At 35.3% G+C, this 25,877-nt stretch overlaps 1 protein-coding gene across 1 annotated transcript; it reads left to right on the plus strand.

Annotated features, from left to right (window-relative positions):
• The first annotated feature begins 110 nt into the window (after positions 1–110).
• Positions 111–19,724, plus strand: LOC133338459 (WW domain-containing adapter protein with coiled-coil homolog). Its single transcript, XM_061546631.1, has 13 exons — positions 111–220; positions 4,331–4,364; positions 7,699–7,975; positions 8,036–8,440; positions 8,516–8,591; positions 14,790–14,875; positions 14,949–15,041; positions 15,102–15,664; positions 15,733–15,941; positions 16,019–16,644; positions 16,721–16,890; positions 19,432–19,559; positions 19,629–19,724. The coding sequence occupies exons 1-13, from the start codon at positions 180–182 to the stop codon at positions 19,705–19,707; spliced, it is 2,787 nt and encodes a 928-aa protein (XP_061402615.1). The 5' UTR covers positions 111–179; the 3' UTR covers positions 19,708–19,724.
• Positions 19,725–25,877: the final 6,153 nt, after the last annotated feature.

Raw genomic sequence — 25,877 nt, forward strand, 5'->3', positions numbered from 1 at the left:
TATTGACTTGAATTTGGAAAGAGGCCCTACGGCAGCAACAACAGCAGCGGCGGCGGAAGCAGCAACAACAATAATACAGAACATTTTTCTCGGCCATCACATCCCGTACATCCCGCCAGCACCGCTGATCGTGAGACGTCGTTAATCGGAAAAAGGAAACTGGCGTAAACTTTGCATTGATGGTAATGCATGCTAGAAAACCGCAACGCATGAACGATGGGTAAATAATCTTATTTTCTTACATATTTTCCTTTACATTGTCTTGATATTTCCATATTAGCTAGTAAGGCGAACGAACGGTGGCAGCATAATCGGAATTTTCCCCATTAACTAGAGTTTTTATTTTGCTTTGTTCTTCTTATTTCACCTCGAACTACTGCTGCTGTTTCTGCTGTCATTTCTTTTCATTTCAATCTGTTTTTTTTCGTGTACACCATCACAACTTGGGGCAGCTCTGCTGCTGAGCTGTCAGCTAAGTGGAAAATACGAAAAGAAGAAGAAGACAAATAATAGCAGTAGTGGCAGCAACAGCAGCAAGCAGCAGGTATTATTAATATTTGAAGGAACAAACAACGAATGAGACAAACTAATTGCAAGAAATTTATTGAAATCGAACTTCGCTGATGCATTTTGTCCCCGGTGAAAAAAGAAAAGAAAAGTGAAACTCCCATTACAAAATAATTCTGGTGGTGATTGGTGCCGCTGCAATGGCATTCTTGTGAAATATATATCCAAATCTAAAACTTCTTTAACTCAACGCAGTCACTGCGGTTAGTGTGGGGTTTCCTTCGTTCGTGCCCCCACCAACCAACCAGCTGTGCAAAAGAAGCAGAAGAACATCTATTTTGTATCTTTTTACTGGTCGAGTGCCGTCTGTTGTCCCCACACACTCCTACCTCTCTCCCTCGCTCACCTCGTTTTTTGCTTGAAGTTTTTTTTTTTTTACAATTCTCCGTTCATCACATACAATTCGATGCGACGACGACGACAACAACGACGACGTCGTTTATACGTATAGAAGAGAAGAAAGTCAGCCTGTGTGTGGATGGATGGATGGAGTCTGTGTATATCTATAATAATTTTGATTACTTCTTCCTTTGTGCCGTGCTGTAATTTAAGTTAACTTACAATGGCCAACAAAATATGTGTGTGAGTTTGTTCATGTGCGGTTCTAAATAATAACAATAAGAAGAAGAATTGAAAAAAAAAATAAACAAATTCTGCTGCCACATCTGCAGCTTCGTTGTCGACGACGACACTATTGTCATGGATTCTGTCATGTCTGTCCATCAATCGATTCTTTAACTATTTTCGTAAATTGAATTGTTTTATGGTTGTATCAATAATTGTTGTAATATTTTTCATATTTTCTGAAAACATTGTGTTTTTCCTACGAAAGGATGAGATTTATTGTATAAATTTTGGACATCTTCATTTCATATTTCCTCCTTCAAATTTCATTACTCCTTCGGGGGGTCAAAGGAGTTCTAAACGGTTATGCCTTATTATTCTACTTTGTGTCGTTAGTCCTTCTGTATACTAAGTGAGTGTGTTACATGCTGTTTTAACCTTGGACTATGATCTAAAAGTTTTCATAAAATGCAATTTAAGATATGAACAGTGAATTGAAAAGTGTCGGCTTTGTTAGAATGTTTTTTTCAAGTTCAAAATTAAACAAAATATCCTTCAAAGGCGCTAGCCTACAATTTTCCAATGCCATTTGGTGATCCTTAGACGTCATGCTGGTGATCCTTTACTTTTCATTGTCATTAATGAACATTATTCCATGCTCAAGAGAAGTCTCAACTGACTTCAAAGTGAAATAATTTATAGTGACTGTGATTTCATGCCGTGTAACATATGATCGTATTAAATAGATAATATAATATTTGTTCACTCACATTTTTCAAATAACATATTTGCTGTATATCCTTAAATACCAAACACAACAATATATTTGAAAAGTGATATAAAATAACAGTGTAATTTAATCGATGTCTATATGTCTAGGTTAGCTTAAAGGCAGCTGTTTTCACTCGGATAAATTTTCTTGGCTTAAGTCTAGTTTAAGGTCTGGTCTCGGATCGTATTGAAATTTTGTACCACCATTTGTAGGTCCTTGGGGCCCTGATTACGACGGTATACATTTCTTTCTTACAAAAATGTTATTTCATTATCGATGAAGTCCATATTGTCTTTATTTCAGACTAAATGTATTGGGCTGCAATGTTTAAATAGAGGAGGTTCTGTTGCGTTTCCGGAGTTGTCATCTCTCCATAGAAGAAATATTAAAATTCGCGGCCAAAAGCCGGTCAACCACAACTACTATTCTATTAAAGGAGATTCTGTTGTCTATATTGTCTTTATTAGAGACTAAATGTATTGGGACATAATGTTTATATAGAGGAGATTCTGTTATGTTTCCGGAGTTGTCATCTCTCCATAGAAGAAATATTAAAATTTGCGGCTGAAGGCCGGTTAACCACCACAACTACTATTCTAATAAAAGGTGATTCTGTTGCGTAGCGGTATTTGTCCATAGGAGAAAGTCTTAAATCCTAGGCCGAAGATGCAGTCGCGTAGCCGGAGTTGTCGGCCGAATGCTATCCAACCACAAATACTATTCTAATCAAAAATATATTCTGACACGTAGCTTGAGTTGCTATCTGTCCACAGGAATGCGAATGCCGTCCACCCACACCTACTTTTAAGTTTCAAGAAATATTGCATTTTTGAGTGCCGCTTTTAATTGATACCCATATTGTTTTTAAGTATTTCGAAAAACACACCACGGAAGTTTAGAGGCCCATATCTCGGGAAATACAAATTCCGGAAAAACTTTAAGCTAAATGTTTTTGTGGTATCTATTTCGTAGAAGGATGCTGCTAGAGTATCAACTCCATATCTCCCCAATTGTCGGTATCTTCTGCAGTTTGGGTATGGACATCTGCAGATAATGATATGCTAAATTGTTTCTTGCCTTTCCTCATCCTCACATAAACGACAATAATCTACTCTAATTATGTCCCATTTTTATGTAAGCGATTTAATTGTGCAGTAATCTGTTATGACCTCAACCATATAGTCTTGGAAATTCAATAACCTACTCTACTCCATTTGAATGTAAGTGACCTAACCTGCAGTGACCTATTATGACACCTACAGTGAGTTTGATCTTCTTTTTCCTCAATGACAGCAACGAAGTATTTCTACTACGTTAATGGTCTTTAAAATCCATCCAGGTTCTTAGACCATTATTTGCTGTATTTCACTATGTCCTTGAACCCAACTTATTGATGACCGCATGGTGATTGCTAATATTTCTCCTTGAAAAATATAATTCCTCACAGTAAACACTTCATTGATCTTGGAACCGTTTCTATATCTGATAAACCAGCCAGAGGTCTGAAACCATCTGTCCAGGATTCGCCGTTTTATAAACACTAAGCCATCAAATCCTGTATCATCACTATTTTGTAGAAACACTTATTGACAGTTATCGGCTGTTCTGGGTACCAGATCTAGCAATCAATAACTCAATTAAATCACCCATCTGTCACCTTTTCCGGAATTTTGAGGTGTTCTTTGACGAGCGAGCCAATGAACAACGAACCTAGGTGCAATGTCAAAAGTCAAAAGAACAAATTCACTGTTGAACCTGAGCAATGCTGAAATTAGTATAATGGCAGGAGTTATTACTGGTCATTGCAGTATCAGCGCCTTTATCAGTAAGTGGGACCATGATGTTACTGATTACTGCAGACTTTGTGAAGACGAGGAGGAGACAGAGATAATTGAATATCTCCTTTGTCGCTGTCCAGTTATGGGCTTTCCATCGTGTCTAAACTTCTTTTCAACTATGGAACCTGCTTTAATCTACAACAACGAAGGCGAATACAATTTTTTAAATGCTTTCAATGACTTTCGATATGATATATTATCTGCGTGCAAAACAATTTCAAGTTCTGATCAAGTTCTGACCATTAGTGCCTTGAGTTACGGCCGCCTTTTGTATTTTTTAACTATGAATCGGGACCTTTCGAATGACTATTTCAGATTGAAATGATGACCCCTATATTCCATACATGATTATGATATTTGTATTTAATTTTAACCTTGAGGTTACGTCCCTATATACGTTCTTCTGGAAATCTTGCTCTTAGTCCCATCCATTGCACGCAAAAAATGTAGCACATGCTCGCAACATGAGACATATACTTTATACTGTATTAAAAAAAGTGTTCTTTATTAAAATATTGATTATTATATTGATTATCAACCAAATCATAAAAAATTGTCATTAATATATTTCCCTTTTTTATAATTTCAGCTACTTTGAGAAGCATCAATCTCATTCGTATCAGGTGAGTTTACATTTTATATTATAATTTTTAGCTTGCTTCTTTTTAGTTTGTCTACCCAGAAAGATTTTTTTATTTTGTAATTCGATTTCATTTACATTAATTGGATCATACATGTTTTTTATTAAATAGTTATTCACATTTTTCATAATCTTAATTAAAGAAAAAGAAACAATTTGTAGAGCGAGACATAGCATAATTATTCGCTATTCAAATTATATAAATGCTGTCATTCTTTCTTGTATTTTAAGGATTTTAGTTAAGGATATGTCCCCACAAAATAAATCAGTAAAAACTCTATTCGCAGGTCTTGATATCATAGAAGTATATAAATGTGTTTAAAATAGAGAAAAAGGATAATTCTTTTATAATTAATTATTAATTATTATTCGAATAAGACATATACGATTGTTCGCAAAAACTGTAAAGGAAGTTGACCTATTTATCAAATGTGAAGCTTAGTGCAATAATATATACAATACTGTCACGTCACTTATTAAAAGCACAAACCAACCATATGCAAAGTAAATATTCGATTTTCTTTTCGTACTTAAATTGGTCTGGTCATTCTCTCTCTGATTTACTTTTCGGTGTCAAGAATACTGAATTCGTGATATCCCCGGTCATGTTTCTTTGTAGTTTCTGCATCAATTTCTTCTATCCGTTTTTATGTAATAGATCTTTCGTAGTACAATAACGATGCTTTAAAAAAATCCTAAACATCTAAATAAATATTGTGGTTTCTAATTCTTCAAAAATACACGCTCATTCTATTACTCCCAGAAAAAGATATGCTCATTGGTCTTAATATCTTCTTAAACTCTTACTTACTTAGCTCGCTTGTAACAGAACGGTTGTTCCATAAGCCGGTTGTTCTCCAATTTAAAAGACCACATTCCAAGATGTTGTTTTCTACTTGGCCTTTCCATATAATTCGTGGCCTTCCCCTTCTACGGAAACCATCAGTAGGCTCGCATATATAGGCATATATACCTTTTGAGCTGGGGCATTCTCATTCATTCGCACAACATGGCCTAGCCAATGTAGTCGCTGCAGCTCAATACGACTATGTCGATGTCCGCGTATAAATTGTAAAGCCCGTGGTTCATTCGACGCCGATATTCATCGTCGACGCAGATTGGCCCGTAGATCTTTCGGTTGCGCTTTATTGAGCTTTATTGTTCTGCTTTATTCTTCTTGAGACGATTAATTGCTTTTATGTCCTCATCTTGCCTAAGTGGTATACACTCTATACCGTCATCTCTTATTGGTTCTGGGGTATCTTCTTCATCGCTACTATTTGATACTAGAAGCTTTTCAAAATGCTCCTTCCAGATCCTCAACACGCTGTCTGTATCTGTCACCAGGTTTCCTTCTTAATCTCTACAGGAGGATGTGCCTGCACCAAAGCCTTCGTTTTACCCGTTGGTAGAATTTTCGATTTGCTCACGCTCACGTTTTTCTTGTTCTTTCTTCTTTTTTCTGATACTTGATAAAATATTCCTCAATAAATCCGCTATTATTTATCTACAAGTCTCAGTAAACTTATTCTGATTAAATTTTCTGCAAATAAAACATATAGATCAACACTTCCAACATATTCTTAAAAATCCAGAGATACGTGTCTTTTCTGATCCTTCTTAAAATATTCAGAAAACCCCCCGAAAATACTCCTTAAAATCCTGTGGAGGTGATATCCTAATCCCTGATTTAAAAAATTCATGTTTTTTGGTGCGAATGTCTTCTGATCATAACAAATTCTTACAAAATCCATGCTTATTGATCGGAAAATATTCTTAAATATTATTAAACGAATGATACAACAGTTTTTTGTCTTAAAATCTAAAAGTTGTAAAATCCTTATCCTTTATAGAGTTTTAAATACCCTGGAAATATCCTTTATGGAATATTCTTTTAATATGAAATATTCTTTTTTAATAATACACGATGTTTGCTCAGCAAATCTGAAAAAAAATATTTTAAAAATTTAGTTTATTTTTATTCCTCTTTAGAAAGCAGCTCAAAATCAATGCTCACAAAATGTTTCTTTTCTTTTTTCTAATACCCCTCTCTATAAATATACTCTCATTATTTCATCACTCAAAAATGAAATACATTTAGAAAATTTTGCAATGTTTTGTTCTTCTTCTTGTTATCTGTAAATATTCCACTATTTTATCCTGAGACGTTAATTTCTATGTTTGTTTGTTTTTTTCTAATTCATATTCATATGTTTTTCTTTGACATTTTCTCTGTGATATGGCATCATCCAAGAAGTTGTTTTTATTACAAATGAAATGTATCCGAATTTCAAAATAAAACAAAAAATAGATGTAGAAATATCAAATATCACTCTTTTACTACCTACTACTCACTCAATTGTGTTAGTCATCAAAATAAAACATTTTCATTTGAGTCAAAAAGTAAATGCGTGAGATAAGAAACCGATAAAGCCAGCAAATTGAAAAAAGAAAAAAAAAAACGTTTTTCTCGAAACTCAAATTGATCATCCAAAAAATCTAATCACCATATATTCAGCTGAAGCTGCAGCTGAAAAATAAATAAAAAACAAACAAAAAAATCACATATATAGAACTTCAAAACAATCAAGAAGGGGGATTATTTGAAACTCCTCCTCTAAACTATTCTTGTCACACACAGTTGTTTATGTCTGCCACAAATAGTATTGCACTCGATATCACAACAACACTGGCAGCTGAATGTAATAAAAATGCTGCTGCTGTCGGACTGTGTCGCATCGTAGATGTAAGTAGTAGTGGTCATTCTTGCAGGATAACAGATTGAACCTTACACTGCTTACAACACCACCACCAACCACATTTGTTTGTTGTTATACTTTCAAATTTCTTTTGTTTTACTTTTGTATACCCCCCGGTTTTCAGTTTTGTTCTATTTCCAAATTGCTTTTTTAGACTTTGAAAAAAAATTCTTAAATATGATTTTTGTAGAATACGAAAATCTCATTCTCCATTGCAGTCGAACAGCAGGGTATAAATAATGTGTCTAAAATCAATCTTAAAAGCTTTTCAATCAAAATTGTCCTCTTTTCTTCAAGCCCTGTTCGCTTGTAAACGGATATCCTCATTTAAATTCATTTTTAATTTGTATTCACTAGTTATCAATTATTTTTACACCACACCTCACCAGAAACTCACACACATTTGAAATCATTTGAATATATTGGCGCCTCTCTCTTTTCTTCTTTTATTTATGTCACCCAAAACTAAAAAATCTGATATGAATATATTTTTTTTTGGATAACCTAATGAAACATAATTTAATTTTTGTTTATTTTCTATTGTTTTTTTATGTACAGAGTTCCAAATACAGTTCAAAACGAGACTATGAACGTGATCGCTCATCAAACTATCGCGATCGCGACCTTTCCCCAGCTGGTGGTGGACCATTAAACAATGGTAATAGTTCATCGTATCGATCACAATCACCTGAAATAGATTCACCATCATCGAGGGGACACGGTGGTTCACACGATATACGTGATCGTGGCGACCATCGAGGTGGTGATCGTTTCAGCTATATGCAAAAAATGAGAGATCGGGATCGTGATATTTATAAAAAGGATAAATATTCAGGTACGTTTTAATTTTCCATTCATTAGACAAAAAAGTTAATTCCCTCCTCTCTTTCCACAGACAAACGTGACCGACGTGGTGATCGAGATTCTGAGTCGCATCGCACCAATCATGACAGGCTTGATCGTCGTGGTGGCGGCGGAAGTGTAAGCGGAGCCAAGCTCTGTTCTTCCGGCGATAAACGTTCTGGCTCGGATGATCGCGATCGAGACCGTGGTGGCGATCGGGATCGTGATCGCGACAGAGATCGTGATTTAAGGGACAGCAAACGTGATCGAGACTCGCTGCGGGATCGTGAACGAGACCGTGATCGCGATCGTGACAGAGATCGTGATCGCGATCGCAGTGCACGAGGCGGTGATGATCGTGATCGCGATCGAGGTGGTGGTGGCAGTGGTGATCGTAATGATCGAGGTGAACGTATCGCCCGATGTGGTGATTGGAGTGAACATGTTAGTTCTTCGGGTAAGTTGTATGATTGGTTTTAAGAAGTATTTTTCAGTCTTTAATTTGATTTTGTTTGTTCTTCTTTTTTATTAGGAAAAATGTATTATTATAATTGTAAAACAGAAGTCTCACAATGGGAAAAACCAAAGGAATGGATTGAACGTGAGCGGTAAGTTGAAAATGGGTAATTGCAACTCTTATTGTCCTGCGATCCGCTGAAAAATGATCTCTAAACTTTAGAATTTGTAGGCCCATTGAGAAATATCCTTTAAAACTCCAAGGTTATTGGTTGTCTAGTCTTTGAAAATCGACTCGTTCAAAAATATTATTTAAAAATCCAAATTAATAGTATGTTAAACTCTAGAGTTAGTGGACTCTTGTTAAAGTTCATTCTTTAAAAATTAAAGTTTAATGTTCTGCAAGTCCTTCAAAACTATTCTTTAAAATCCTCGTTTCATGTATGACACACCATCAAAAATGTCTTCTAAAAATACACGCTTAATTGACTTCAATTCCTTGAAAAAAACTTTTAAAATTTCACGTTTCACTGCCTCCAAATCTTTTGAAAAATATCCTTGAAAATTTATTCTTAATTGACTCCAAATTCCTGAAAAAAATTCGCGCTTAAATGGTCCAAATCCTTTAAAAAATTCAAGCTTTATTGGCTTTATTTGAAAAATATGCTTTAAAAAAGCAAGCTTAATTGACAAAGACAATAATGACAAATGTCCTTGAAAAAAAATCCACGCTATATTCGCATTAAATTCTTGAAAAATATTCTCAAAATTATTCTTTAAAAATCCACGTTTAATGACCAGGAAGTCCCTCAAAAATAATTCTTTAAAAATCCACGTTTAATGACCAGGAAGTCCCTCAAAAATAATTCTTTAAAAATCCACGTTTAATGACCAGGAAGTCCCTCAAAAATAATTCTTTAAAAATCCACGTTTAATGACCAGGAAGTCCCTCAAAAATAATTCTTTAAAAATCCACGTTTAATGACCAGGAAGTCCCTCGAAAATAATTCTTTAAAAATCCACGTTTAATGACCAGGAAGTCCCTCGAAAATAATTCTTTAAAAATCCACGTTTAGTGACAAGGAAGTTTCTCGAAAATTATTTTTTAAAAATCCACACTTAACGACCAGGAAGTCCCTCGAAAATCCACGATTAATGACCAGGAAGTCCCTCAAAAATATGCTTTAAAAATCCACGTCTAAATGTCAGGAAATGCCTCAAAAATATTCTTTAAAAATCCACGTCTAAATGTCAGGAAATGCCTCAAAAATATTCTTTAAAAATCTACTCCTAATGGTTACGAAATCGCTCAAAAATATTATTTTAAAAATCCTCGCTTAATGGTCACGAAATCCCTCAAAAATATACTTTAAAAATCCACGCTTAAATGTCAGGAAATGCCTCAAAAATATTCTTTAAAAATCCACGCCTAAATGTCAGGAAATCCTTCAAAAAAATTCTTCTAATGGTCAAGAAATCCCTAAAAATATTATTTAACAATCCACGCTTAATGGTTAGGAAGCCTCTTAAGTAGTGATGAAGTAATGTAGATTTAAACATGTTTAAAAATCGAGATATAATCGTCTGAAAGTACCTGAGCAAATGTTCCTTAAAATCCAAAGCTATAGGCCCAACAATGCCTAGCTTATTAATATGAAAGTAAAAAAAATATATATCTATATATATAAAAGAGCTTAGTGTTAAGTGAGTGGGTGAGTGAGTGAGTGAGTGACTGACAGATCATCGCCCAGACGAAACGGCTAAAGCTAGAAGCTTGAAATTTTGAGTGTGGGTTTTTGTTGGTGTGTAGGCGTGAGATAAGGCTGGGTTTTTGGAAATTCGAACTAGAAGGGTACGAAAAGTACTAAAATGTACCAAATATGGTACCCTTTGTATTAGGCGAACGGGAAGAGCTAGAATTCTGAAATTTGGAATGTGGGTCACTGATGGAAAGTTAGAAAGCTGTACAAAAGGGTTTTTGGAAATTCGTACTAGAACGGTACGAAAAGTACTAAAAAGTACTAAATGTCATACCATTTGTATTTGGCGAACCGGTAGAGCTAGAACTCTGAAATTTGGATTGGTGGTCGCTGAATGTAGGATATATGTACCAAAGGGTTTTTGGAAATTCGAACTATAAATATCCGAAAAGTACTAAAATGTACTTAATTTGGTACAATTTCGTAGCATGTGAATTGATGGAGCTAAAAACTTGAAATTTGGAATGTGAATTACGGATGAGATGTAGAGTCTATTTAAGGAGATGGTTTTGAAAGCGTGTACTCATGTGTACGAAAAGTACTATATGATACTATATTTGGTACAAATTTAATTTGGAGATACAAATCGAGCTGGAATCCTGAAATTTGAAATTAACATTACCGTCGGAGTATAGGATTGGGAATGTACGTAGTTTTGGAATTTTTTTACCCAGTTTCAGTAATTTATATTCATGGGTACTAAATGGTTCTAAATTTGGTACAACTTGAATTTTATGCGAACCAATAGAGCTAGAATCATGAAATTTGGAGTCAGGATCAGTGTTGGGGTGTAAGATCGAGATATGTAGGAAGTTTTAAAATTTTTTACTAATGTGTACTAAATTTGGTACAATTTGAATTGTGGGTGAACCGATAGAGTTGGAATCTTAAATCATGGATTTAGGATCACTCTGGGGGTGAAATTTTGGGTTAAGTGGGACGTTTTGGAAATTCGTACTACTGTGTACTAAATTTGGTACAATTTGAATTGTGAGTGAACCGAAAGAGTTGTAATCCTGAAAGTTGTATTTAGCATCTCTGTTTGGGGTAAGTAAGAAGTTTTCGAAATTCGTACTACTGTGTACTTAATATCGTACAATTTGAACTGTAGTTGAACCGATAGAGTTGGAATCCTGAAACTAGGATTTAGGATCACTGTGGGGGTGTAGGATTGGGATATTTAGGAAGTTTTGGAAATTGGTACTACTATGTACTAAATTTGGTACAATTTGAATTGTGGGTGAACCGATAGAGCTGGAATGCTGAAACTTTGAGTTAGGATCACTGTGGCGGTGTAGGATTGGGGTATGTAGGAAGTTTTGGAAATTCGTACTGCAGTGTACTAAATTTGGTACAAATTGAATTGTGAGTGAACCGATAGAGTTGTAATCCTGAAACTTGGATTTAGGGTCACTGTGGGGTTATAGGGTTGGGGTAAGTTGGAGGTTTTGGAAATTCATACTACTGTGTACTAAATTTGGCACAATTTGGATTGTGAGTGAACCGATAGAGTTGTAATACTGAAACTTGGATTTAGGGTCACTGTGGGGTTGTAGGGTTAGGGTAAGTAGGAGGTTTTGGAAATTCATACTACTGTGTACTAAATTTGGTACAATTTGGATTGTGAGTGAACTGATAGCGTTGGAATTCTGAAACTTGGAATTAGGATCACTGTGGAGTGTAGGCTTGGGTTAAGTAGGAAGTTTTGGAAATTCGTACTACAGTGTACGAAATTTGGTACAAATTGAATTGTGGATGAACCGATAGAGTTGGAATTCTGAAACTTGGATTTAGGATAACGGTGGGGGTGTGGGTTTAGTGAGAAGTATTGGAAATTCGTACTACTGTGTACTAAATTTAGTACATTTAAATTTGGAATCATTATGGGGGTGTAGGATCAGGGTATGCCGGAAGTTTTGTTGGAAGTAGAAGGATACGAAAAGTACTAAAATATACCAAATATGGTACCCTTTTTATTAGCGAACGGAAAGAGCTAAAATTCTGAAATTTGGAATGTTGGTCACTGATGAAAAGTTAGAAAGATATGCAAAAGGGTTTTTGGAAATTCGACATATAAGTGTACTAAAGGTACTAAACTTTACTGAATTTAGTTCCTATTGTATATATATTGAACATATATAGCTGAAATCTTGACATTTTAAATGGAATACATGTTGGGAAGTGGTGTTGATGTACGGAAATAGTTTAAGACATTCGTACTTATGTGTATAAAAAGTGTAAAATGGTACTAAATTCCGTACTATTTACCTTCAGTTGAGTGTGTAGAGATGGAATCTTGATAATCGGAATTAGCTTTAAAAAATCGTACTTATTTGTATGAAAAGTACTTACTTGGTACTAAATTTGGTGGAAGTTGGATTTAGGTGAACAGATAGAGCTGAAGTCTTCAAATTGGGAATTAAAATGACTGTTGGGGTATAGTCGTACTTTTTGGTACAAAAGGTATATATGGTACTAAATTTAGTACAATTTGGATGTTGATTGAAAGGATAGAACTGAAAACCTGAAATTTGGAATTAAGATTTCTGTTGTAGATTGAGCTATAGAGACATCTTTGGAAAATCGTATTTATGTGTACGAAAAGTACTAAACGGCACTAGATGGATTTGGGTGAACGGAGAGAGCTGGAAACCAATAATTTGGACTAATGGTTGATGTTTGAATATAGAATTGAGATATGGAAGCATGTCACCTACCTACTACTAAATAGTACTATATTTGGTACAACTTGATTACGTGTGAACGGATAGTGCTGGACTCCCGAATTGTTTAATTAAAATTACTGTTGGAGTGTAGGATTGACATAGTTTAGGAAATGTTTAATTATAGAAACAAAAAGTACTAAATGGTACCGAAAAGCTTACAAATGTGTGAACGGATAGGGCTGTACTCTGAAATTTTGAATTAATATTACAGTTTGAGTGCAGAATTGAGATATGTCGGTAATTTTTTAAAATTCGTCATTATGTGTACTAAATGGTAAAAAAAATGCACAAGTTTGATTCGAGTTAACGGATAGAGATAGTAAACGTAAATTTGGAATTAAAATTACAAGATTAAGGAAGTATTGGAATTTCGTACTTATGGATACGAGAAGACCTAATTGGTACTAAATATGGTACAATTCTTTTTGTGTGGGCGGGAATCCTAATATTTGGACTTAAAAATAAGGTTGGAGTGTAGGATGAGGTAGTTTTAAAAATACGTAATTATCTGTACTAAATGGTGCTAAGTTCAGTACAATTTAGATTTGAGTGAAAGGATAGAGATGGATGGATTTGAAAATAAAATTACTCTTATAGCAAAGGATTGAGACAGTGTTGGAAATTCGAACTCATGAGTACGAAAAGTACTAAATATGGTACAAATTGGATCTATTTGGATCTGAACGAATAGAGATGGAATCTTTAAATGTGGACCTAAGGTTGTTATTGGAGTGCATGACTGAGGTATTTTTGAAAATTTGTACTTTGGGTACGACAACCAAAAAATTTGGTACAATTTGGACTTTGGTGAACGGGTAGAACTCGAATCCTGAATGTTGCAACTTAGGTTACTCTGGGAGTGTAGGAAAAGTACAGAATGGTACCAAATATGGTACAGTTTAGTGAACAGATAGAGCTGAAATTCTTAAATTTGGACTTACGATTGAAAGCTGGTTTGGAATGTTGAGATTGGTTTGGTTATGGGTACGAAAAGTGCGGAATGGTTTCACTCAGAGCTGAAATTCTTAAATTTGGACTATCTGAAAGAAGGATTGAGGTACATTTGGAAATTTGTACTTATGAGTACGAAAACCACTAAATTTGGAACAATTTGGACTATGGTGGAAGAAAATTCACTAAATTTGGAATAATTTGAATTTGGGTATCGGAGAGAGCTGGAAACCTAAAATTTAGAATGTTGGTCATTGACAGAGAGTTAGAAAGAAGGACCAAAGGGTTTTTGGTATTAAATTTAGTGGAGGTGACGGTATAGAGGTAGTCTTTAAAATGTAGAATTATGTGTTTGAAAAGTTCTAAATGGAATTACATGTGGAACCTGTACGTTTTTCCTAAAGTGTGGATTTCGGAAATTAGTGCTTATGTGTATGAAGAGTACTTAATGGTAATAAACTTGATATTAAATGTAGGGATAGAGGTGGAATACAGAACTATACGTTTTTGCTAAAGTGTGGATTTCGGAAAATAGTGCTTATGTGTATGAAGAGTACTTAATGGTAATAAACTTGATATTAAATGTAGGAATAGAGGTGGAATTCAGAACTATAGTACAACTAATTATACGGTATTCACGATTTCCATAAGAAATATTTTTTTATTCCTTTTCCGCATACGAAGTAGCGGGTACTTTGCTAGTATATACTATATTCGTAAAACCACGAGGAGGATTAGGCCTCCTTGAAAAAAAATTTACTTAACAGACCACTCTTATTAGGTTCTTAGGTCTCTTGAAAACCATATAACCAATCTTGGGAACATATATTCGGTCCTCTGTACTCCAATCGAAGCCGCTTTATAACTGATTTTAATTATTATAATTTCATAATATAAATAATATTATTTTCAGTAATCTGGCGCGAGATCAGCATCGCGAAAAGGACTACCGCGACAAGGAACGCGATAGAGATCGCGAAGAACGATTTTCTAGATCATGTATGTAAAACCATAACCTATCCCTCTTGAATATATGTATTAATAAATACGATTTTGTTTTCTGCTCCCACAGCATATAAACATTCCAGTTCTCGAGGCAATTCCCGACTGAGGTGGAACTATGATAATGATAGTGGACCACCAAATCATCGAAGACGCATAGATGGTATGTAAAATACACTTTTAAATCTAAATATATTTTTCTTAATCCGTTTTTTCCCTTCAGGGCGCATTGCTGACAATCCAGATATGGATATTAGTCCCGGTGATTCAACACCGACTTCGGAAGCTAGTTATTCATTAACGGGTACTCCAACAACATATGTCGGTGGCAATCAACACAACGACCAAGCATTGCCATCAACAGCGGTGGTATTACCAAATGCATTGCCTCGTTTAGCTTCACATCCCAATGCCTCTAGTAGTAATATGACATCTTCCTCTGTTAATGCCAGCAGTTTAGCAGCTGCATCACATGCGAGTGGTGCGTCCGCGTCAATGCATTATCCGGCCACATGTCCTAATACCGCAGCCAATGTGGCTGGTGGTTCAGTGGTGATCGGTGGGGGCGGCGGCGGCAGCAGCAACAGTTCTGGCCATGTGGTTGGTGGAGCTACTATGTTACCCGCAACTGGTCTTGCTACAACAAATCTAGCAGGAACGATACCATCGACCGCCAATACAATGTCCAGTAGTGGCAGTAATAGCAACAACAACAGCAATCATAGGAAATTGGATCCTGTCACAGCATTACATCAAACTCATATGGGAGCTGTTGGATCGCCTAATGTAAGTGTGGCGGCGGATCTTTGAAACTATAAACATTTAACCCTATTTTTTGTTTAACTGTATTTTAGACCCCTGTCCCTTCATCTTCGAGTCAAGTGGATCATCATTTGAACTCAAATGCTCCGGGCCCACCAAACAAGCAAGGCTCCAAGGATCCAGCTTTGTTAATGCGTCAACAACAGATTCATCATCATATAAATACACCTGACGGTCATCTCATATCGCCTAGTCCGGGTGATAATAACCATGCATCAGCACAGCAGGTTATGAATTTAAGGTATGCACATAATTTTCAAGTTCCACTTGTGAGTTATTATTTTTTTTTTAATTTTTTTTATTTGTTGTCATTACCAGGGAAAACGCTATGAACTCACCCTTATATAATTTAACACATCCCCATGGTATGTCACCCATGGGCTATAGTAAAAGTCCTATAACATCGTCAACATCTGCAGTAACGGGCAATGTGGCGGCGGCGGTACCCCCACTTGTGGGTGGTGGTTCTGGCCCACTGCATGCGTCAGCGTCGGTGGCACATGCGAATAATGTGAATAGTGGCGGAATGTCCATAACAAGCCTTGCTGCTGCTGCCACCACATCATATTCCTGCACTAATCCCTATGGACTAAAGACTGTTGATGGCAACGTCGTTTTAAATAGTAACAACGTTGTTGGCATGAATCCACTAAACATCGCTACAAATGTTGGCGTTGGTGGAGTGGTGGGCGGCGGATCTGTTAATGTTGGCAACAGCAACAATGTTCTGTGTTCGTCGTTATCAGCTAATGCCAATATGGCCGGTGCAATTGTTGGTAGTGCGGGTGGTGGTGTTGGCGGCGTTGGTATGTGTGCCGGTGTTAGTGGAGTTGGCAGTAGTAATGTTGTTAATATGAATGTTATACCGGGTGAGGGACCACCGACACCAACACAGGAATTAGATTTAAGTGGTAGCTCATCAATAGATCCACAACAAAGAAAGTGTAAGTAATTATTTGTTACCTCTTTCGAATTAAAAAAATGAATTAATGTTGTTGTTTTCATTAATTTCCTTTACAGTGGATGGTACAACATCAGCTTCTTTAAGTACTTTACAAAGTTGTGTTTCCAATTCAATACAGGCTGGTCGTTCACAAGGACCTGAAATCTCGACAAAATTAAGTAAATATTTTAGAGCCGATCTAATAACACATGTTACCAATTGGGCAGCAGATCAATTAGAAAAACAGGTAAGATACAATAGTTTACAATAGCGACAGTTAAAAATAATTTAAGATTTGTGATTGACTGTGTGCCAATCTCATAAACATGTAATCCACGATTTTTTGAGGATTTGGATCATGATGGAATATGAGAAGGTAATAGAAAATCAGCTACGGAATCTTCTTAAATAGCCAGTTTGTTATTTAGATTAAAATGTTACCGGTGATCATTTTAATAAGCCATTATGTCGATGTCGTCGGCGTAGGCGATTAACATATGCTGTTTGGTGTATAGAGTGCCATTTCTGTTCACATTTGCATCTCGTATGACCTTTTCCAGCAGGATGTTTAAACAGGTCACACGACAAACTCTCACCTTGTCCGAATCCTCGTTCGGTATTGAAGGGCTCCGAGAGGTCCTTTCCTACTTTAACTGCTGACATTGTACAAGTTAAAGTTATCCTGCATAGTCGTATTCATTTTGCAGGAATGCCAGACGCCGACATGGCTAAACACTTCTGAACGAATAGGCCTGTCAAATGTTTTGAGTGGGCGAATATGTGGAATGTGTCGATGTGTTTTTCGTGTTTTTTTCCAGGATCTGGCGCAGAGTGAAAATTTGGTCAATAGAGGATTTGCCAGGCCGGAAGCCGCATTGGTATGGTCCAATAATGTCATTGACCTGACCATTGGTTTCAGTCGTCCACATAGCACGCTGGATAACACTTTAAATACGATGGGAAGGAAACTTATTTCTCTATAGTTGGTACATATCGTCTTGTTTCCTGTTTTGTACACGGGACACACAGGATGCTGAGGTTCCAATCATTGGGCATGTATTCCTCTAGTCAAATTGTACTAATCAGCTGGTGCATGCTCCTGACCAGCATCTGACCATTGGTCTTGAATAGCTCGGCCTGTAATCCATCGGCACTCGGTAATTGCTACTCTGACCTCATCTTGGCTAGGTGGTATACAATCTATACCGTCATCCCTTATTGGTTCTGGGGTATATTCTTGATCGTTAGTATTTGATACAGGAAGTTTGCAAAATTCTCCTTCCAGATCCTCACGCTGTCTGTATCTGTCACCAGGCTTATTCGTTCTGACTCCTGAACATCTCGATTTGCTACCGCTCATGTTTTTCTTGTTCTTTCTCCTTTTTTCCCAATAATTCTCCCTCGCAGGGTTGCCCTATACGCTGCGTTTTTCATATTAGTAGCATTACGACACTCCTGAACGTACCACGGGTTTCTTTCTGGATGGTGGTCTTTGGTACCCAAGCAGTTTTTCGACGTCGATTTTCCGTGTTGTGTGCGAACAAGTGCGAACCTTGGCTGCTACAAGGTAGTTTTCTGAATCGATATTCGCTGCTCGGATCGATCGAACGTCTAATACACTGAATGAATGCCGTCCGTGTATCACAACATGGTCAATTTGATTTCTCGTTGCTTGATCAGGAGAAATCCAGATGGCCTTGTGTATATGGAGATGCTTGCATCTGGTGCTGCTAATTGCCATGTTTTTTGCTGCCGCGAAGTCAATCAACCTCATGCCGTTGACGGATGTTTCTTCATGAAGGCTGAATTTTCCGACGGAGGGGCCAATGATATTTTCCCTCCCGATTTTTGCATTAAAATCTCCTAGCAGAATGTTAATGTCATGGCTAGGGCTGCGATCATATGCTGTTTTTAGGCGCTCATAAAATATGTCTTCGTTTGGTCTGCTCATATTTGCCTTCGGTCGCAGCATGGGCGCAAATAAGACTGATGTAGAAGAACTATGTTTCTATGCGGATTATAACAATTCGCTCATCTACTAGAGTGCATCTGGAGACGAGGTCTTTTATTCTCCTGTTAACCATAAATCCGCAGCCAAATTCATGTCTCGTTATATGGCATCTATAATACAGTGCGTAATCGTCTGGTTTACTTTACGCCTGTCCCTTTCCATCGTATTTCCTGTATGGCAATAATATCGGCTCTGTACTTCTTGAGTACATCGGCCAAAGCGAAAACTGCGCCTGTTCTGTACAAGGTGCGCACATTCCAAGGACAGATTCACAGATCGTGGTCCATTATACGTTTGCGGGCGTCGTCAACTTTAGGGGGGTTTGGTTTTCTATTTCGTTGCTTTTTCATATTGGAGGGGTTTTCCGAGTGTGGGCAACTAACCCGACACCTCAACCCATTTTTTATAGTTCTTACGGGTGAACTCGCGGTACATATTAGCTCACTATTTCAACGGGTGATGAAAAAATAGCTACCCTAGGTGAATCTGCGGGGAGGTCAGTGTCCACAATTGAGATGAAAGAGGGACCAAGATAAGCCTGATCTTCGCCATGTTAAATCCAATCAGAGCCGTTGCTTGGTATATATCATCCCCTACGCCATTATTAGGAATTTAATATTAATATATTTTTATCAGTATACCTGTGTTGGAGGTATCCAAATTCTTCACTTGTTTTATATTCACACTATTTCTAATATTTATTTTTTACATTTTAATATTCTTTTTTATTTAAATTGTTAATATTTAGTAAATATTTTTTTATATATTTTTTATCAGGCGCAAAAATGTTCAGAGGAAGCACACATATATGGAGATTTGCAGTGTACAAAAGTATCAGCCGAGTTAAAATGTGCGAGAAGTTTAGTTAGAATAACTGAAATTACAGCCACATTGCAAGAACAAAAGTAAGTTTTGTCACATCCCATCTAAATTATAAAATTTCATTTAATTAACAAAAATTATTTCCTTTCCAGGATTATGTATTTACGCCAGCAAATACGTCGAATAGAAGAATCAAAATCACAAAATTCATTTATGTCCGATGATCTATAGCCAATTTTCAAACTGGATACAAAATTAAAATGTCACCGAGAATAGCAACTATTCTGCAGAGACACTACAGAGACTTTTAAACATTTAAACAGCGCAACCACACACAATAATAACAAAAACAAAAAAGGAAAAAGCTAAAAAACACTGTTCGATAATGAATCATTGATGAGAGGTAATCTAACAAAATAATGAAAATAAAAATAAATAGTTAAACAAAGAAAATAAAAAGAAATTAAAAAACAAAAAAAACAACTCCGCATATTTTGAATGATGAATGAAAAATTGCATTAAACAAAATAAGTAAATAAAAAATACAACAACTGCAACAAGAAAAAAAGGAAAATAAATATAATAAAACACACAACACAAAATAAAAATACAAGAATAAATAAAATTGATGAATAATTATAGTACTATTATTATAATTCGTAATTATAAAAGAAACTATAAAAATAATAATAATAAAAAAAAACAATAAAATAAAACAAAAATCGTAAAATTACTAAAAAATACACAAAAATGGCTAACTCAATTTGTTTAAATTCCAAATGGAAGTGATCGGAATCGGAGACAACAGCATTAATGTGGGGAGTGCTGAAGCAATGCAAATTTCGTTTATTTCATAGCTTTTAATATAAATTCTGGATGAGACAAATATGAATTGGAACTATCGGTGAAAAAGAAACAATGCCTTTTCTAGTCCTTTTCAGCAATGTTGTGGCTACTGATGAGAAATCTATTGACATCTATATTAATTTTATAATATTTGTGTAAAGAACCATAGTTAAATTACAGTTAAAGTGAACTGAATTATACAGCAATTGTATTCGAATGATATTGAACCTAAATAATCATTAAAGTAAAAACTATATCATGGTATGCTATTCAAAAATTTTGATTGCCGAAGTATTCTTTAAAAAAATTAGAGATTTTTGGATCTACCCATCCCTTGGCATCCCTTGCACATTAGTGAACATACGCTCATTGAGAGAGTCCGTGTCTGAATCCGAGTTCATACTCCGAGTATTTCCGCTTGTGACACAGCACAGCTGACATATTTGTCGTCCCCTGTCGATTTGAGCGTTTAGTGTTGATGACGGTGAGATCAGCATAATCCTCTTCATCTGATATTGGGGTATCGCTCTCCTGGCTTGACGCAAAGTCGTCCCCTATATCAGTCAGTATGCTCAACAATATGTGAGATGAGTCCGTGTGTGAGTCCAGGTTTATATTCCGAGTATTTCCGTCACACCATCAGCAGTCGAAGAATTTTAATTTTTGGGAATTTAAAATGGTTTGATACCTCAGGTTAACTATCACACAGTCTCCTTACCCCGCCAAGGACTTGGTAACTAAATCAAATACTCATAGAGGCGCCCAGGTATTAATGAGGCCCCATTCGAATACAGTCGGAACCCTGACTGCAAACCATATCTACTGATGGGCACGTTAGGAAGTCATCCTTTAGGGGAGGAGGCTAGGAACTCAAAAGTTTGGTTTATTATAGTTGCGCCAAAATTTATCAGTACCTCTGAGACCCTCCCTTTGAACATTGCTCACCCGCAACTCTTTATTCAATTCACAGCAATCCAATAAACATCATTGGACTGTCCGCTATACGCAATACTGTGAATTCGTCCGATAACATTCAACTATACTTCTGCACGTATAAGTTTAAGTAGCAATGTAACAGTGTTTAAGATTATATCCGCAATCGGCGAACATATTATTGCTACATAAGAGGTTGTGGTGACTGTCCTAGTCATCTTTGTTTGAAATCGGTTCGTACATTGAAATTGTGGTGTACCCTAATTTCTACGCCTTGTCCGATCACCATGACATTATTTACTGGCGATCATATAACTTAAGTGTGATGTAATCGTACTACGAATTCGAGAAGCATCTCCTGAATATACCTAAAGTAGAATACGGTTTTCCAATATGGAGTTGACAGCTAAAAATACTATAAACTCCATCTTGGAAAATCTTTTTTTTTAATTCTTGTATTCACCTTTTTTTTAACATTGGGGGTTAGTTGACTTCGATGCTGATTTTTTTCTTTGAGTTAAAAACATATTTCGAACGAACCAATATTAACGATTAATGGCATCTTTTGAAAATCAACAATTTTTCAAAGTGGAGTACAATCGGCCCGCCCAATTTTGTTTCGTTCGATAACGATCAAAGCTTTTGTCGAAGTTCATTTTGCTATCGGAATTGAATATAAAGTGTTTTGTAAAGGATACAAAATTAGAGAAAATATGTATTTTAAATTAATTTTCAAAATAACTATAAAATAAGATCTCAAGCTCAAGTCATCATTTTATCAAAAAAGAAAATTATTTATTTTAAAATAAGTTGGTATTTCTTATGCTGAAATTCAATTTCGATAATTCGCTTTAGGTTCCATATACAAATACTGATTAACAGTAATGGCAAAAATATTTTGAAATTTCCCGAATACCGAATGATGTCCATAAAATAGATTTCCAATTTAAAAACCCCGATTGTAAATATTAACTCCCCATAATGAGTAATCTGCAAATATAAAATGGAGACAATACAACACTAAAATTAATTTAATTTTTTTGGTTCATATTTTTATTTTATTTTTTCAGAGGTTTGTAATTTTAAATATGTCATGGTATCAATTAGGAAACTTTTTTTTATTAGGTTACAGGATTGTGGGTAATGACAACCCTTCACTATAAGACTATGTAAAGTTTTATTTATTCAAATCCTAATTAATTTTGAGTTTAAAAAATGTTCAATAAATTTGTTGCATTTTCTTCCATTCACATTTATTTTCCGTTAATAATTGAAATTATGTCGAATATATTTATTTTCCTTTCTTTTGCAGTTTGTTTTTTTATCAATTTTCCTGTTTTATTTTTTAAAACAAAATCGAAACAAATGTTTTTATTTTTAATTATTTTTTATACCCATAAATAGTTAGAGAGCTCTTCGTTTTTTATAAATAAATTTTATTTTATTATGTTCGATTTTTTCACATTTTGTAGATACAACAATAAAACGTATATATAAAAGAACAGAATCAAAAGGTTTTACACATACAAGAACATAAATAATTAAAAAATAGAATTGTAAGTAAAATTACATTTATTTTCTATATATATATATATATATATATATATTAATTTTATTATTATTATATAATAAGTGAGTGTTACTACTACAATATATATTATAATTTAATTTTACTAAATATATCAATATATGCTAATATTACTAAGATATATAGTACATATATAACTTTACATACAAAACTAATGCAAAAGAAAATCAAATGTTATACGAAAAAACACCCAATCCAATAGAAACCTGTAAACAAATACTATTTGTTGTTTTTATTTTAATTATAAATGATTTGAAGGTTTACTACCTTTTCTTTAAAATATTTTTCATTTGAATTTTTTATATATTTTTTATTTCGTTTTATTAACGCTTGAAATAATTGTTTATTTTTTATTATTGTAGTACTGCACTATTGTAATTTGCCTTGTTCGAAATACTTCACTGTGCTATTGCATAAATTTTGTTTTTCGAGAATTTTTCTTATTATGTGCTGTTATATAGCATAATAAAATCAAAATTCTTTACTATAATTATTTTCTTTTTTTTTAATAAAATATTTTCTTTTTTAATTGCAATTATTAACTGAAAATATAAAATAATTTTGTTGTAAAATTCTCTATTAATAATTTTAGCGATTTTTCTACAGAAAAATATGATATTAGGATCAAAATGTTCGTTACCAAAAAAAAAAAAAAAAAAAAAAAATATATTTTCACATATGTTCCGGCTGAATATAGAATCACAAATTCTGAAAACTAATATAGAAATGCAAGCATCTCGATATACACAAGGCCGCCTGGATTTCTCCCGATCAAACAAACAGAAATCAAATCGATCATGTTGTGATGTACGACAGGCATTCCCGATAATAATATAGAAGCACAATGGCAAAGAATTGCCCACTCCCTGCGAACTGCAGCAAAAGCAAACCCTGGGTACCAAAGACCACCAGCAACACGTAATGCGAGAAAGTTATCAAGAGAAAAAGTGAGAGGAGAATCGCATTTTCAGAAAAAAATAAGGAAGAACACCTAGCCAAAATATGATCGGCTGAAGAACAATAGCGCAGCAGGGGCGAACTATTTAACACTCGTGATCAAATGCTGATCAGGAGCATGCACCAGCTGATTAATACAATTTGGCTAGAGGAATGCATGACCAATGATTGGAATATCAGCATCCTTTGTCCCGTACTAAACTATAGAGGAATAAGTCTCCTTCCCATCGCATATATATAGTGCTATCCAATGACATTATTTGATCATACCAATGCGGCTTCAGGTCTGGAAAATCCACCATTGACAAAATTTTCACTCTGCGCCAGATTCTGGAAAAGGCCCACGAAAAATACATCGACACATACCACCTATTCGTCGACTATAAAGCCGCAGTCAAAAGCCCTATACAAGTAGGTCAGCAATTAAAGTCGGAAAAGACCTATAACAACGACCTTTAACAACGAGCGAGGATTCAGACAAGGTGACATTTTGTCGTGTAACCTGTTTAACATCCTGCTGGAAAAGGTCATACGAGAGGCATAGTTAAAAAGAAATAGCATTCTGTACACCAGACAACACAAGTTACTCGCCTACTCCGATGACATAGATATAATGGGTCGAACATTGCGGCCGGTAACCACCTTTGAACAAATTGTTGAAGCTTTTGGTATTAACTCGCAAGATGTCCAGTAAATTCGGACCAACTGTGGAACTTGAAAACTACAGATTTGAGGTAGTAAACAATTTTATGTACCTTGGTACCGGCATAAATACAACTAATAACATCAGTTTTGAAATTCGGAGACATATAGAGTTGGCCAACAGGTGCTACACTATGTTCTTAGTAAGCAACTCAAAAGGAAGGCCACCTCTCGTCAGAAAAATCGCACTCTACAAGATGGTGTTGTATGGATCTGAAGCATGGGTACTTGCGCAAGTCATTGAGGCAGCTTTTGGGTGTTTGAGGGAAAAGTTCTCCGCTGGATTTATGGGCCGATCTGCGTCGACGGTGAATATCGTCGTCGCAAGAATCATGAGCTATACCATATATTCTCGGACATCGACATAGCCAGACGGATCGAGCTGCAGCTACTACATTCCCCACTGAAGAGGCATATAAAAGCGAGCCAAGTGATGGTTCACTCGAATTGGATGGAAAGATCAAGTTGAAGACAACATTTCTCGTAGCATAGTCATTCAAATTGGATGAGATGCGCACAAAACCGACGTGCCTGGAAGTCTTTTTTTAAGATCGGCTCATGGAACACATGTTCTGTTTCAAGCCATCTAAATAAGTTTAATACTCGATACTCGTCTTTGAGTCGACGCAAATCAAACGGAAACCTTAAACTTTGAACAGTATCGCTTCAAGGCTAACAAGTGACGTTTTATCGGTAAATAATAGTCTGAATTTGGTTGTGTGTGCAATATGTTATGTTTCCGAGGAGAAGGTTTTCAATTCTAAATTGTAGTAAATGTACATAGCAACTATGTAGGCAAGGTTAAGGTAGGTATTAAACTATGCAGACTTATATATTTCTAATATTGAAAATTTTCTGGCAAATATGGCAAATACCCAAAATAAATACACTTTGTATTGTGAAAACATATTAATTTCGGTTAGAAAACGCGCATAATATAAGCAAAATACTTTTACCATCCAATGAGAACCAACAATATATATTTGTAGCCAATTCCGATGAAAATCGGTCTTTTATATGGGGGCTAAGAGAGTAATCCAATATTCATAATTTTTCGTAGAAAGATTTACGCAACTCGTGGGAGTTTGATGTATCATTTACCTCACATCGAACGAAAATATAAATGGGAGCTATATAAAAATCTGAACCGATTTCATATACTCTAGGCTCTATATATATTTCATATCATTCGTATAATAATTACGACATGAATATTAACAAAAATACATGGACAAGTGGATCGGAGGAAGTAAGTATGGACCTTCATTCTTACATCTTACAAGCAAGCATACAACAGTGTGGCAAAGGTAAGGTAATAAAGATCCTATAAATTTACTCAAAAATTTACTTATTATTTATATAACCCCAACACCAC

This window comes from Musca vetustissima, unplaced genomic scaffold, assembly GCF_032173495.1.
Source record: "Musca vetustissima isolate MV318-11 ecotype Yass unplaced genomic scaffold, APGP_CSIRO_Mvet_v1 utg26900, whole genome shotgun sequence".
Classification (NCBI taxonomy): Eukaryota; Metazoa; Arthropoda; class Insecta; order Diptera; family Muscidae; genus Musca; species Musca vetustissima.